General features: G+C 44.7%; 1 protein-coding gene across 1 annotated transcript in view; it reads left to right on the forward strand.

Moving 5' to 3' along the window:
• Nucleotides 1–1,284: 1,284 nt before the first annotated feature.
• TNC (tenascin C) overlaps nucleotides 1,285–15,347 on the forward strand; it is a 38,272-nt gene continuing 24,209 nt past the window's right edge. Inside the window, exons 1-11 of the mRNA XM_081339775.1 lie at nucleotides 1,285–1,836; nucleotides 3,410–4,122; nucleotides 4,216–5,002; nucleotides 5,326–5,589; nucleotides 6,382–6,497; nucleotides 6,592–6,748; nucleotides 8,398–8,667; nucleotides 9,628–9,813; nucleotides 10,356–10,445; nucleotides 12,655–12,918; nucleotides 14,314–14,586. Of these exons, the coding sequence (XP_081195901.1) occupies nucleotides 1,374–1,836; nucleotides 3,410–4,122; nucleotides 4,216–5,002; nucleotides 5,326–5,589; nucleotides 6,382–6,497; nucleotides 6,592–6,748; nucleotides 8,398–8,667; nucleotides 9,628–9,813; nucleotides 10,356–10,445; nucleotides 12,655–12,918; nucleotides 14,314–14,586 (3,583 nt within the window). The 5' untranslated portion in view covers nucleotides 1,285–1,373. The remainder of the gene's footprint in view (nucleotides 1,837–3,409; nucleotides 4,123–4,215; nucleotides 5,003–5,325; nucleotides 5,590–6,381; nucleotides 6,498–6,591; nucleotides 6,749–8,397; nucleotides 8,668–9,627; nucleotides 9,814–10,355; nucleotides 10,446–12,654; nucleotides 12,919–14,313; nucleotides 14,587–15,347) is intronic.

Here is a 15,347-nt window from a genome sequence, read left to right on the forward strand (position 1 = left end):
GATGTTTTGATGTAGATGAGTGCGGGTAAAGCCTGGGATGCCAATTAAGCAGGTAGAGATGATCTAACCGTGATGGCGTTTATCCAGAATCTCAAATACCCAGGTTCTGCCGCAGAACCCAGGTTGGGCTGAGAAGGACGGAGCTGCAGCTATAAAATTGGCAGGAAAAGCTACGTCCGCTGTCTGCTCTAACCATTCATCTCGGCCTGATGAGACATACGCTCTCAGCGTGAGAAAACTGAACGCTCCCAGGTTGAGAAGGACCCCGAGGAGAAGCAGTTGAGCTGAAGATCTGCTACCATCAAGTGAGCCCTGATTGAAGGACAAATTCTGAAAAGTTCAGCGTCCCATGCTGAGTTTCCAAAGGGCAGCCAGCCGGAAGCAAGAGAAATAAATTTAAATTAAAAAGCCATTTCTCTCTTACTTTCCAGGAGTCTTTTTTCCAGTGGCCTATTTCCTCAGCTCAGAGTTCCATTTTTAGAACAGGACCAGCTCTTTCTTCTTTCACTCTAGTGAGGACCTGCTGTTTTCAATCTATGGGTTTTTATTTAAAATAAGAGCCGTCTGGAGCATTTTTTTTTAAATGGGAAAGGTTCCTGGAAACTGCAAGGAGATGAGAGAGATTATCCGGGCGAGGAAAGAAAAATCTGCCAGTTAGAGAATGTTGAATTTTATCACTCGTTCCCTTTCAGATTGTCTCTCTGTGTGCATCCCCGCTTTATTTGGGTCTCGGAGAATGAAAATCGATCCATTCTTGCAAAATCACAATAAAAACTTTATTTACCGTAGGAACTAAGCTAGGAGCTGTCTCGTAAAAGAGAAAGTGTTTGTTTTATTGGGTGCCAGTTTCTGTGCTGGCACAGGAGGCAACTTCCTTCTTCAATCTGGGCTCCCTTTTTCCAAACTTTTGGACAACCGAGTCATTCATCCCTAATTTATTTGCTGTCATTTCCTGATTTCAGCTGAACGTTCTGGCGATGACTTGACACAGCAAAGGGAAGTGCTGCTTTTTCTTTCTTTCTTTCTTTCTTTCTTTCTTTCTTTCTTTCTTTCTTTCTTTCTTTCTTTCTTTCTTTCTTTCTTTCTTTCTTTCTTCCTTCCCCCACCTCTTTTTACTATGGTCTCCGAGCCTGTGTTGTGTTGCAAACTTGATCAGTTCCCAATTCGGCGACTGATCCCTTCCTGCAGGTCATTCCAGTGTGGTGGTATTGATTTCACAAGCAAATTAATTAATTGAGTCTATCTCATGTTAACTCTTGCAGAACCAAAAAGCAGAGGCAGGCCTGAGGCTCTGGGTTGCATCTGAGTGGAGCCTCTTCTTTTCAACATAAAGCAGCTGTTCGGCTACAAAGCGTGCTCTGAAGGAGCTGAGAATGGGCCTCTCTGTGTGGGTCGTGGCTTCAGTGGCCATCTTTTTGTTCCATCAAGATGCGAGCGGTGGACTCATCAACAGAATTATTCGGCAGAAGAGGGAGACAGCAATCAACGTGACGCTGCCGGAGGACAACCACCCTGTGGTCTTCAACCATGTCTACAACATCAATGTCCCCGTAGGCTCCCTTTGCTCCGTGGACTTGGACGCTCCGAGCGGAGACTCAGAACTCAAATTTCCATCCGAGCCAGGCAAACACTATCAGGAGCATACACTGAATGAAGAAAATCAGATTGTGTTCACACACCGGATCAATATCCCACGGCGGGCTTGTGGCTGTGCAGCTGCCCCTGATATCAAGGACCTGCTAAGCCGACTTGAAGAATTGGAAGAACTGGTCTCTTCTCTGCAGGAACAGTGCGGCGGTGGGTCAGGATGCTGCTCCAGTGCTCAAACAGCGAAAGGTAAGGTAGGAGAAATCAGACGCAAGGTGGAATGGAATAAAATAGAAAGACTAGAATTCTCAAACCAAAAAAAATAGAAGAACTAGAATTCCCAAACAAAAAAATTAGAACTAGACTTCCGAAACAAAGACACAGAAGAACTAGACTTCCCAAACAAAGAAATAGAAGAACTAGAACTCCTAAACAAATAGAAGAACTAGAATTCCCAAAGAAAAAGAAATAAAACTCCCAAAGAAATAGAAGAACTAGACTCCCCAAACAAAGACATAGAAGAGCTAGATTCCCCAAACAAAGAACTAGGAGAACTAGAATTCCTAAGCAGTAGTATTTCTCTTTTGAACCTTTTGTGATAGACCACATTTTGTCATGTCCCATTTGTATTTAAATTCCGTCCCTCCATTACTTTCAAGGATGAGAAATAAATAAATAATTTGATTGACACCCCCCCCCAAGTCAAAGGACATTAAAAATATGAGGTAAGTCTAGAACACTGCTTCAGGACCCTGGACAGCACTACAGGTATTGGCCTGGAGGTTCCTGACTGACATTCAGAACCATGGTTAGCAACTCTATGGCTAACTTATGTAGAGCTTAGAACGCATACTGACCCAGTGATTCCAATGATTGTATTAATCAGATCTGGTAGAAAAACAATTTCTTGTAAAAAAAAGGAGGATGGGTCGTTTGTAATCCCATCTGCATTCGCCCATCTAAAACTTAAAATATGACCCACTAACTAGAGCTTCGGTAAGTTCTCCATAACCCCATTGTCTTATGGGAAAGAATTCCATTAACAGTACGCTGACATTTGCATCCGCAGCATGCTCATTTTTTTCTTTCCCTTCATTGTTATCATTGTTATATTTATCTTCTCCTTTTGATGCAGTAAAATAAGATCATAACATGAAGCCTCAACTTTTTGCTTTTATGTAGTAACATGTAGTAGCCATTTCTATAACAAAAAAAACCATCTCATCAGCAAAACCCAAAATCAGTTATTATTATTTTTTTTGTTCCACCTCAAGCACAAAGTCCAGAAGGGGTTTCCAAGTAGATCCCTAACATTCTCATGCACTCTTTCCACATTTTAGAGCCGTGGTGGCACCGTGGATAGAATGCAGTATTGCAGGCTAACTCACTGTTCACTGCCAGTAGTTCAATTGTTGATGGCTCAAGGTTGTCTCAGCCTTCCATCCTTCCGAGCTCGGTAAAATGAGGACCCAGATTGTTGCGGACAATACGTTGACTCTGTAAACCACTTAGAGAGGACTGTAAAACATTATGAGTTGATATATAAGTCCAAGTTCTATTGCTATTGCTGTAGTTGAACGGATATTGCATTATGATTCATGGCGGTGCAGTGGTTAGAATGCAGCATTGCAGGCTAAACTCTGCCCACAGCCTGGAGTTCAATTCTCAGTGGCTCAAGGTTGACTCAGCCTTCCCTCCTTCCGAGGTCGGTAAAATGAGGACCCAGATTGTTGGGGGGCAAGTAGGTTGACTTTGTAAACCGCTTAGAGAGGGCTCTGTAAAACATTGTGAAGCTGTATATAAGTCTATATTATTTAAACAGGTACTATTGAAGCTACACCTTACTGCAGCGGACGAGGAAACTACAGCAATGATATTTGTGGCTGCATCTGTGAACAGGGCTGGAAAGGACCGAATTGCTCAGAACCAGAATGCCCACAGAACTGCAATGAGAGGGGCCAGTGCATCAATGGCCAGTGCATTTGTGATTATGGTTACACCGGCTATGATTGTGGGGAGCTGGCTTGTCCCGGGGACTGCAGTGATCAAGGCAGATGTGTCGACGGGAAATGTGTGTGCTTTGATGGTTACGCTGGGGAGGACTGTGGCCTTGAGGTCTGCTTGGTGCCCTGCAGTGAGCATGGCAAGTGTGTGAATGGACAATGCATCTGCACAGAAGGTTTCACAGGGGTAGACTGCAGCCAGACCCTTTGCCTTAACAACTGCAATAATCGGGGGCGCTGTGTGGAAGAAGAGTGTGTGTGTGATGAAGGATACACGGGCGAGGACTGCAGTGAGCTCATTTGCCCCAACGATTGCTATGACCGGGGTCGTTGCATCAACGGCACCTGCTACTGCGAAACTGGGTTCACTGGTGAGGACTGTGGAGACCTGGCCTGCCCAAATGATTGCCAACATAACGGACGCTGTGACAATGGGGTATGTGTGTGTGATGAAGGATTCACTGGAGATGACTGCTCTCTACGGAGGTGTCCCAACGACTGTCACAAACAGGGACGCTGTGTCGATGGGCAATGTGTGTGCAACGAAGGCTTTTTGGGACAAGACTGTGGGGAAGTGAGATGTCTCCATGACTGCTACAACCAGGGGCAGTGTGTGAATGGCCAGTGTGTGTGTCACGAAGCCTTCATGGGGGAAGATTGTAGTGAACTAAGATGCCCCAAAGATTGCAACCACCATGGCCGGTGTGTTCTTGGGAAATGTCAGTGTGATGAGGGTTACATGGGGGAGGATTGTGGGGATCTGAGATGCCTCCATGACTGCCACAACCGTGGCCAGTGCATCAAAGGGCAGTGCATATGCGATGAAGGCTTTGTGGGTGAGGATTGCAGCCAGCGCAGGTGTCCCAACGATTGCCACAAGCGGGGGAAATGTGTGAATGGCCAGTGTGTATGTGAAGAAGCTTTCACTGGGCTCGACTGCAATGAACTGCGGTGCCCCAATGACTGCAACAACCACGGACGCTGTGTTGATGGGCAATGCATTTGTGATGAAGGCTACACAGCTGAAGACTGCTCAGAACTGACCTGCCCCCAGGACTGCAACCATCGCGGACGCTGTATCAATGGGGTCTGTGAATGTAACGAAGGCTTCCTTGGGGACGACTGTGGAGAGCTAGCTTGCATCAACAACTGCAACAACCGAGGCCGTTGTCTGAATGGACAGTGTGTATGCGATGAAGGCTTCACCGGTGTAGACTGTGCTCAACGGAAATGCCCCGACGACTGCAACAGTAGAGGGCAGTGCATTGATGGCATCTGTCTGTGCGACGAAGGATATGAAGGGCCGGCTTGTGATCAACAGTCCTGCCCCAACAATTGCAATGATCTTGGTCGCTGTGTAGCTGGGCGATGTGTCTGTGAAGAAGGATTTATAGGTGCCGACTGTTCAGATGGTAAGTTGTACCAAATCACAGAATTGAAAGGGCGCCTGGGGAATCTAGAGGCTAATCCCTTGTGTCATTCCTATAATCTTCACCTTGAGAATAATGGCAGTGGTAGACAAACACACCACCTTGGGGATAAGAGGGCTCCTTCAAATGATTACTCTACATATAGTGTAGCTTCAATGAGTAGACTCCATAATTTGTTAGTGGGTATGTTGATCAGACTTTCATCAGACAAATTGGGGGTTTGGTTCTACGAAGACAAATTCCTTTGCTTCTTGGACTTCTTTGATCACTTTTTTGCCCCCTTCTTCTTTAAATCTTCACAACAGTATCTCCTCCGAAGGATTTGACGGTTACGGAAGTGACAGATAAGACCATTAACTTGGAATGGGCAAATGAAAACATTGTCAATGAATATCTCATCAGCTACATTCCGACCAGCACTGGTGGCTTAGAACTTCAGTTCCGGGTACCTGGAAATAAAACATCAGCCACCATTCAGGAGCTGGAACCTGGTGTGGAATATTTCATCCGTGTTTTTGCCATCCTAAGGAACAAAAAAAGCATCCCAATTAATGCCCGGATTGCTACTTGTAAGTACTTTAAAGGCCAAGTGAGTAATTTATGCTGTTAAATTAGGTATAATTATGGAAATCTATGCTACATCAGTCACTCAGTTTTGTGTTGCCTGAACTAACTTGTGATAAAGGAGGCTGAGTAGCTCAAAAATTGACATCCAACACAAGCTATGCTTACACTGTCTCCAGGTTTGGGGTATGGTTCATAATGACCATCTTCACCTTATTTAATGTAACTGTGATTTACCAAATGACCCCAATTATAACAGAATAACAGAGTTGGAAGGGAGCTTGGGATTATTCTAATCCAACCCTCTGCTCAAGCAGGAGATCCTGTACCAGGGGTCTTTTATGACTTGTGGACTTCAATACCCAGAATTCCTGAACCAGCCATGCTGACTCAGGAATTCTGGGAGTTGGAGTCCACAAGCCCTATACCATTCCAGACAAATGGTTGACCAGTCTCTTCTTAAAAACCTCCAGTTATGGAGCACCCACAACTTCTGGAGGCAAGCCGTTCCTCTGGTTAATTGTCCTCATTGTTAGGAAGTTTCTGCTTAATTCCAGGTTGCTTCTCTCCTGGATTAGTTTCCATCCATGGCTTCTTATCCTGCCTTCTGGTGCTTTGGAAAATAAGTTGACACACACACACACACACACACCGCTCTTCTTTGTGGCAGCCCCTCAAATATTGGAAGACTGCTGTCATGTCATCCTAGTCTTTCTTTTCATTAAACTAGACATACGAAAGGGTGAAGATATAGAAATCATTGTGTTGACATAGTCTTCTTTGCTTCTGGTTTTCAGACTTGCCTGCCCCCGATGGCTTGAAGTTCAAATCCGTTAAAGAGACGTCCGTGGAAGTTGAATGGGATCCCTTTAATTTCCCTTTCCATGGGTGGGAGATAATCTTTAGAAGCATGGTAAGTAAGATTCCGCCTAGGAAGCTTTCCGTGGGTTCCTGCTTTTCTTTCGGGCTACCTTCCGCTTTTCTCATTGCAATGGTTTGCGTTGCAGAAAGAGGAAGACAATGGGGCCATCCGAAGCAGTCTGAAGAGCCCTCAGACTTCATACCTACAACACGGTCTCGCACCAGGACAGCAGTATAATGTATCTCTGGTTGCCGTGAAGAACCAGACCAGAGGACCTGCTGTGTCAAGGATTGTGACCACTAGTAAGTAACCATTGAAGTACGTCAACCAAGAGATTGAGAGAAAGGCCATAGCTTCTCCTTTTTCTTGTTGCTCTGATGATTTTTAATCAAATCAAGGAGAGCTTCTTTTAGTATGAGTAGGAGTGCCAGGAGATGGGAAAACACATCTTTCCTAGGAAGGTAGAACTCCGTTCCTGACTGGGATCGAGATGATTGATCAGATCTGATTCCACCGTTTACATCCACTCCAAAATGAATTTGGACATTTCCGTTCAAAACACACAGCCAGGGAAGAGATTGAAGCCTGGGAGATGGGCCCCTCATAGCCAACAGGAGTGCTGACCTACCACCAGCTTATCAAGTACTTAGGAGCTGAGGACTTGGCAGCAAAAGGAAACATCAGCCAATAGCCAACCATCAACAAATCAATCATCCAATAGGAAGCTACGCTCAACCACGCACCCCAAAAATGCACAGAGTAGCCAGGTACCGAGAAGGTCCCTGAAGATGGGCTCCAGCAAGAGTCCTAAAGCTCAGAAAAATAAACCTCTGGTCCCAGGGACTGACCCAGATTGGATCCTGCAATTTTTTTGCCCGCCTGGCAGATCTTTCTATCAGTTCAGAGCCGTTTGGTTCAATTCTGCCGTAGAAGCTGATGTTCTGAGCCAATATGGAGAGCCAATCCAGTTCAAATTGGTTTGACATCTGCCAAACCCCTCATTTTCTTTCTATTTTAGACCTAGGGGAGTGTGTAATTTGAAGGAGAAAAGACTCTGATTCTTAAAAAGGAAAGAGAAGAACATGTGGGGGGGAAAAAAGGTAGAGTTCTTCAGATTGGTCAATAGTGACCTCAAGGGTCAATGGGACTATCCAAATGTCAACTGTCCGGGCTGGCAAATTCAACGCTGAAGAACCTCTAGGGCCTTGAGTTGCCATAAGAGACCATTTTTTATTGAATACACACACACAGACGCTGGAAAAGTAAAATCAACTCTAGTTTTCTCACGGGAAATTCTGGTTAGTTAGCGATAGCTTTCCATAAACCCCACCCACCGTGTGTTCATGTGGCTCAATCACATTCTCTCTGTTTGTTATGGGAACGGTCCATTTCTGTGTCAGATACCTGCTTTGGATGACCTTGAGTCTCATGGTCCATGGATGGCTTCTTGAAACTCCCATTCCTTTCCCAGACTCCCCCTCCCCCCTGCTTTTATGCCGAGCAACGACAGAGGTTAGCCAAGCCTCTTAGAAGCTCAACCTTGACAACAAGGGGTCAATCTTGTTGTCCTCATTCACAAGACGGTTAGTGAAGGTAATATTTATTCGATTGTTTTCATGTAATAAATGTCTGGGGTTGTCAGTGAAGAATCTCATAAAGGAGCCAATGAGTTGAAAAGTTTGGGCACTCCTGATGTAAAGGAGAACTTACTCAAAATGGATTTGCTTTAAGGAAATTTTGCTCCACTTCATGGCCCTTTTCCAATTCTTCTTCTTCTTCTTCTTCTTCTTCTTCTTCTTCTTCTTCTTCTTCTTCTTCTTCTTCTTCTTCTTCTTCTTCTTCTTCTTCTTCTTCTTCTTCTTCTTCTTCTTCTTTTATTTTTTTAATGAGGAGGCTGTTCTGTATTCAGGTATGTGAAATCTTTGCCTTGCCTTCTTTATTTTCTCCCAAGAACTGGATGCCCCCAGCCAGATTGAAGCAAAGGATGTTACAGACACAACCGTCCTCATTACGTGGTTCAGACCCTTAGCTGAGATCGATGGACTTGAGCTGACTTATGGGCCCAAGGATACCCCAGGGGACCGCACATCCATTGACCTCTCCGAAGACGAAAACCAGTATTCCATTGGAAATCTGAAGCCTCACAGTGAATACGAAGTGACCTTGGTGTCTCGGCGTGGAATTATGGCAAGTGACCCCATCACTGAAACTTTTGTCACAGGTATGAAGTTATTTTTGTTTTTGCTTTGTTTTTTTAGTACGTCTCTGCCAGGTTCCAATTCACTAGCATTCAGACTTTGAGGAACTACGTTGCTGATTTAAGGAGATGACTATTAAAAATCTGGAAACCTGACACAGTGAGATTCATTTTAGGTCAGGGGTCTACAAACCCCGATCTGTGGACCAGCACCGGTCTTTGGCATGTCAGAAACTGGTCCGCACAAACTATCAAAGCCCCATCCATGGGATGCAGGCAGCACATGAAACCATGTCTATATGTCTTTATAAGACCTGAAATAGTTCTTGCTTCAATTGTTTCTAAGAACGTTCCCAATATAGCTCTGATATTGGGGTGGGGGGTGGGGTTAAAGAATTTAGGATATCCATAAAAAGGTAGTTTTCCCCTGTCCAGTCATGTCCAACTCATTTTCCTAGCCAAGGGAGTCAACGTTGTCCAAAGATGCTTCCATGATGACGTGGCCGGCATGACTATATGCCAAGGTGCATGGAACGCTGTTACTTTCCCACTGAAGTGGTACCTATTTATCTACTCACATTTGCATGCTTTCGAACTGCTTGGAAGGCAAAACTTTCCAGTCCTGGTGACTGATCCAGATTGGATCCTGCAACGTTATCCTGGGACACGTCAATTCGTCTTCCTTCAGAAGATGATTTTGACGGCGATAAGCAAGCTCCATTCCCAAGACAATAAGGGCTAAAACATTTTCTTAAGTCCAGGACATCTGAAGAAGTTTAGGCAGGGAACTTTTGCTACTCACTGAGCTATAAGAAGTGCCATCAGACTTGCAAGATTCTCTGATTATAACCAGCCTCAATAAAAGTAGCTTTAGCTTTCCTCTATTTCACGGTTTGGTCGGCCTGGCGGGGCTAACATGTTACTCATCTGTGTCCCTCGTGTTATAACAGAGCACATTGGATTTCTTTCTCTCCTTCTCCCCAGATCTGGATGCTCCCCAAAATCTAAGACACATTTCTCAGACAGACCACACAATCACTCTGGAGTGGAAAAACAGTCAAACGATGCCAGATCTTTACAGAATCAAATACGCACCCCTCTCTGGTGGAGATCATGCTGAGGTCACAGTGCCCAGAAGCACCCAGGCCACCTCCAAAGTTACACTCTCTGGTAGGACCTCGGGAAGTCCCTGAAGTGATTGGCCAACGGACATCAATCTAAATTCATTCGTGATTTTGAAGGGTTGGCAATTGAATGCTCTTTCTTTGATCCCATGATGGAATGTTCCTTTAGCAAACTATTCATACCATGGAATCAAAAGGAGCTTATCCCGTGTGTGTGTGTGTGTGTGTGTGTGTGTGTGTGTGTGTGTGTGTGTTTGTGTGTGTGTGTGTGTGTGTGTGTGTGTGTGTGTGTGTGAGAGAGAGAGAGAGAGAGAGAGAGAGAGGTCTTCATTGGGGGTGGTGTCCCACTTTTGGGGAATGCTTTCCCAAGACAGCTAACCCTATCATGAGTGTTGTGTACTATCTTTGGTGCCAGGTTAGACCTTCATTTTTCATATGGTTATTTCTCCTGCTTTAAACTTATTTTTAAATTTGGGCGGTATTAGACTTCTTCTGCTTCATTTTGGGGTTCTGGTAGACTTGGGGATACTTTGGGAAAACGAATGACTATTTGTTAGAAGCAATATTAATAATTATTCATTCTTTAAGGCCTGAGACCGGGAACAGAATACGGCATTGGGGTAACCTCAGTGAAAGAGGACAAAGAAAGTGTTCCATCCACCATCAACGCTGGAACTGGTAAGAAATACTCCTTCATTAAGTAGGGCGGAAGAGAGGAACGTCTTGTGATGGACTCTGAGGCTTAGGACAATTGATTGAATCTAGTTAAGCAAGCTAAAGTAGACTTTGACTGGACTGTAACCAGTTTTAGGCGCCAAAAGGAATATTGGACTGTGATACGGGGTCAAAAACAGGCAAAAAGGATGGCTTTAGGTGATGTCATTAAGCATGGCACTGATGGTGTTACCTAGTTGGGTCATGAAATGTCTGCAAGAAAACCACCAAGCTCAGAGAGCACCAAGGACCAACGAATCCTTCTCCTCCTCTTCCTCCTCCTCCTCCTTCCTCCACTCCACAAACCCCCTTCCCTTCTAGCACTGATGATGCTACCTAGTTGGGTAATGAAACATCTGCAAGAAAACCATCAAGTTCAAAGAACATCAAGGACTCCACAGTCCTCCTCCTCCTCCTCTTTGCAAACCCCACCCCCTTCTAGCACTGATGAAGCTACCTAGTTGGGTAACGAAACATCTGCAAGAAAACCATCAAGTTCAGAGAACACCAAGGACCCCACAGTTCAACCCTGAGCTACAAATATTCTCTTCTTTTGATAGCACGGCTTTCTTTTCCTTCGCCGGTCCAGGCATAAGTTCTAAGAACTCAAACAAGAGAATTCTAAGCTTCAACTTCCCAGCTTATCCCTTTGGTGCTACTGTTAATAAGATGGAGAACGTGGTTCTCCTGACCTTCAATTCGAGCGTGGCTCTTTATAGTCTTTATCCGCTGTGTAGAATGGGAAACATTGATGATAGATACTCATCCCAAGGTCTGAGCGAAAAAGGTAGCATGCACCGTGGAGTTTTTTCTGGAAGGCTGGAAGAGAATTAATACACATTTCACCTCTTTCTCTGTTCTGCTTAACCTCTGTGCTCAAGACTTGGCAGAGCTGTGTGGGCAAATGAATGATGGCTCCATGTTTTTCATTAAGGTTACCCAAAGACAGCCTCCTCCTTCTCCCCCCCCATCCCACCCACCCCTTTTTTTTTCCTTTGACATAATGCACAAAACTAGCCCAGGAGGCTCCAATTAAGAGTGAAAGAGACCTTTCTGATTGGTCAAAAAGTTAATAATAGGGGAAAGTCCGTTGGACACCTCAAAGAAGTGAGCCAAACCAGCAAAATTAGTTGAAAGGCAGAGAGAAAGAGGGAGATGGGGATAGAGTTGTGTTCCTGAGCCAGAATTAAGCCTGAATGTGCAGTTTCGACCAAAAAAAAAGACTGAAATCAGCTTTTTTCTTCTCCCCCCCCCCGTTTAATTTGGAGTGGGAAAGAGAAGAGAGGCAACTGGGACACGGACAGGAAATGCATTGGTAGCTCTTCTCTTTCCCACATAGAGGCAGCTTTCCAAGAGTCATTTGGATCGAGCTAAATGCCAGCGGTCCAGTTGCGGCTAACCATGGACTGTCCGCGATCCAGTTCTGAGCCATCTGCTCACCACTGTCTCTTACATAAGGGAACATGTTCCACTTGGGGCACAGGACGGGGAACCCCAAATCACTGGATTTCTCTTGCGGCTAACCATGGACTGTCCGCGATCCAGTTCTGAGCCATCTGCTCACCACTGTCTCTTACATAAGGGAACATGTTCCACTTGGGGCACAGGACGGGGAACCCCAAATCACTGGATTTCTCTTGTCGGTTTCTTGATGGATTTATTTTCCTGGGCAGCCTATTCCATGAGTAGTGGTTTCAACCGTTCAATGTGGCCAACCCTTGGTGACTTGACAGGCAAGGGTTCTCCATGATGCCCTGTCAAGCCCAGCTTCTTTTTGGTTATGGGATGCTCATTTTTGTATAATTTCTGATACAAAGAGCCGTGGTGGCGCAATGGTGAGAATGCGGTACTGCAGGCTATTTCGGCCGACTGCCGGTGTTCGGTAGTTTGATTCTGGCTGCCTTAAGCTTGATCTATCTCCTCTCTCTCTCTCTCTCTCTCTCTCTCCCTCTCTCTCCCCCCCTCTCTCCCTCTCTCCCTCTCCCCCCTCTCTCTCTCTCTCTCTCTCTCTCTCTCTTTCTATATATATATATATATATATATATATATATATATATATATATATATATATATATATATATATATATATATATATTATAGATTATAACTGATAGCCTTTCCCATTACAGGGACCTCAAAGTCAAAAATGAACCCCCTTTCTTCTCGCACACAGATCTGGATAGTCCGAAGGACTTGGAGATCATTGACCCCACTGAAACTGCCTTTACTTTACGTTGGAAGAGACCCTTGGCCAAAATTGACCGCTACCGCCTTACTTACGTCACCCCACTGGGGAAGAAGAATGAAATTGAGATTCCAGCTGATAGTACCTCCTACATCCTCCGCTCATTAGAGGCTGGAACGGAGTACACCATCATCCTTGTGTCTGAAAAAGGCCGACTCAAGAGCAAGCCCTCAACTGTCACAGGTTCTACAGGTAAGTGAGATTCTTGATCCTTGCTTATGTCCACTGGCAGATCTGCTAATCGCCCACTCTTCTCTGGTGCCACGGTGAGGATGGTTGGTCTACTCTAGATGCATTGAGATATCTTCCCAAGTCTTTATCTTATGGAGATGCTCAATCATCCAGGCTGTGCTTGTCCCCAAAGGTGTTTCCAAATTGTTTTGGTTCTCCTCTCAAGTTCTGGTTCCTCAACCTTGACGTCCTCCAGATGGGTAAGTGTCTCCCTTCCAAATTTCTCCTTGCCAGTTGAAATCCCAAACTTCTGGCTGAGAGGGTCTTATTAAAAAAAAAGAGAGAGTTATTTTCTAAAGGATATCTCCGTCATGCTGTTGTGCTCCATGCTAATCCATCTCACAAACCACTTGTGAGAATTCTGGAAAGTTGCTTTCTAAGCATTCCAGGGCCTCCTAACCATTCCGCGAACCTTTATTAGATCTGTCAAATTGAAACGTGAAGTCAAGTAGGGGACAGGTCCTGCTGTAAAGGACCAGCTTCAAACATCACCCGTGAGTTTCAAGAAGGCTTCTAGATACCTTCTCGTTCTCATGGGCACGTTTAAAAAAACAAAGTAGTCCTCAACTTACGGCTACAATTGAGCCCAACTTTTCTGTTTTTGCTGAATGAGAGAGTTGTTGAATTTTGTCCTGTTTTGTCCTCCTCCTCCTCCTAAGTGGAGGAGGTAGCTGTATGCCAGACAGCCTATCCTGGGTCTCCTAGAGTAACCTACTGCTCTCTCCAGATGTTGTCCTAACATCTGGATTAAACAAAGAGGTGTTTGCTGATCTATCTGGCTTCTCTAAGACAGGAAGAACTCATTCTTTCCTTAGACTTAAGATAAAATAATTTTCTGGCTAGATCTGTGCCGTCAGCGATTAAGCAGACAGGGAACGGGGAAAAAAAATGATGCTCGTGCTTCTGAGAAAAATCCCAGGGGTAACATGAATATTAAAGCTTTGTCCATCCCTCCTTGGAGCTGCCTCACGATTACAATTCCATAACTGTTTGGAACGAGCAAGCCTTGCACGGTTAGCAACTGCCCCAAAGCAGTGGGGAAAGCCCCTCAAAGCAGCCGTGAAACCCCAAAAGGCCACATAAAGCGTAACGAATGCTTGTAAAAACGGGCTTTGGCAGAAGCCACGTCTCCTGGATGGCCCGATCGGTGCTGCAACTTAATATCACCTTTACCTTCTCTTTCTCGCCCACGTTGCCAAGGAGTCGTAGGGAAACGTGACACTCATTGTTCTTTTGGACGTGGCCTTGTGCTTGTGAGGAGAGGTGGGTTCATAAATACATAAGCGAAAGGGTCAACCCTTGGTTACTTGGATCCGTAGAGTTGATCATCCAGTTGGCTTCTTTGTCCTCCTTTAGAAGAAGAAGCTGAGCTGGGGAATTTATCAATTGCAAAAGTCTACTGGGATGGATTCTTCCTCACCTGGACCGCAGCCGACGGGGCCTATGAGACTTTTGTCATACAGGTGCGGGAGTCAAACCAGCCAGAAGACGTACGGACTCTCACCCTTCCAGGGACACAACGGTCCATAAATCTCTCCGGTCTCAGACCAAGTACTCTTTACACAATCACCCTCTATGGGATCACTCAGGGCTACCAAACGAAACCCATCTTTGTTGAATCTACCACAGGTATTTTCTTTTTCCCCACTTTTTTTTTCCTCGTTCAAGCTCTTTCCTCGCTTTCTTCGTCGTTTGTTTGTTTTTTTTAACCCAGAAAAACATTTTCAGCCCTGCATCCGTTCCTTTGTCCCCTACTAATAATCAGCAAATTTCCCACCGCTTGAAGGCTGCATCTTATGGCAAGGTATTGCACCTAGACAAAGCTTGTTAGGAGGGCGGAGAAAATGGAAGAAGTAAAAGGGGAGTACTTTTTTCTACGTTCAATATTTTCGTTAGAAAAGAATTGTCTGTGGAGGAAACAATCACATCTTCTCACCCGAAAGTTCTCGTGCTGAACTTACAAAGATTGAGCTCAAAAACGTCCTGCTTTTTATTTCTTCAATTAATTTTATTTAGAGCCCTCTATATGCTTTTCTGCTGGGCTCTGTCTGTCCTCCATATGAACTTCCAGCAGTGTTGTGGGTTCAACAGTCTAAAATATGGTGATCCACCTTGACCGTTCAGCTCCACCTCTCAATGGGGAGTTGAATTTAAGTAATAATAATAATAATAATAATAATAATAATAATAATAATAATAATAATAATAATAATAATAATAATAATAATAATAAGAAGAAGAAGAAGAAGAAGAAGAAGAAGAAGAAGAAGAAGAAGAAGAAGAAGAAGAAGAAGAAGAAGAAGAAGAAGAAGAAGAAGAAGAAGAAGAAGAAGAAGAAGAAGAAGAAGAAGTTGGAAGGGACCTTGGAGTCTTCCAGGTCATCCTGCCCT

This window comes from Vipera berus (assembly GCF_964194415.1).
Source record: "Vipera berus genome assembly, chromosome: 15".
Taxonomy (NCBI): Eukaryota; Metazoa; Chordata; class Lepidosauria; order Squamata; family Viperidae; genus Vipera; species Vipera berus.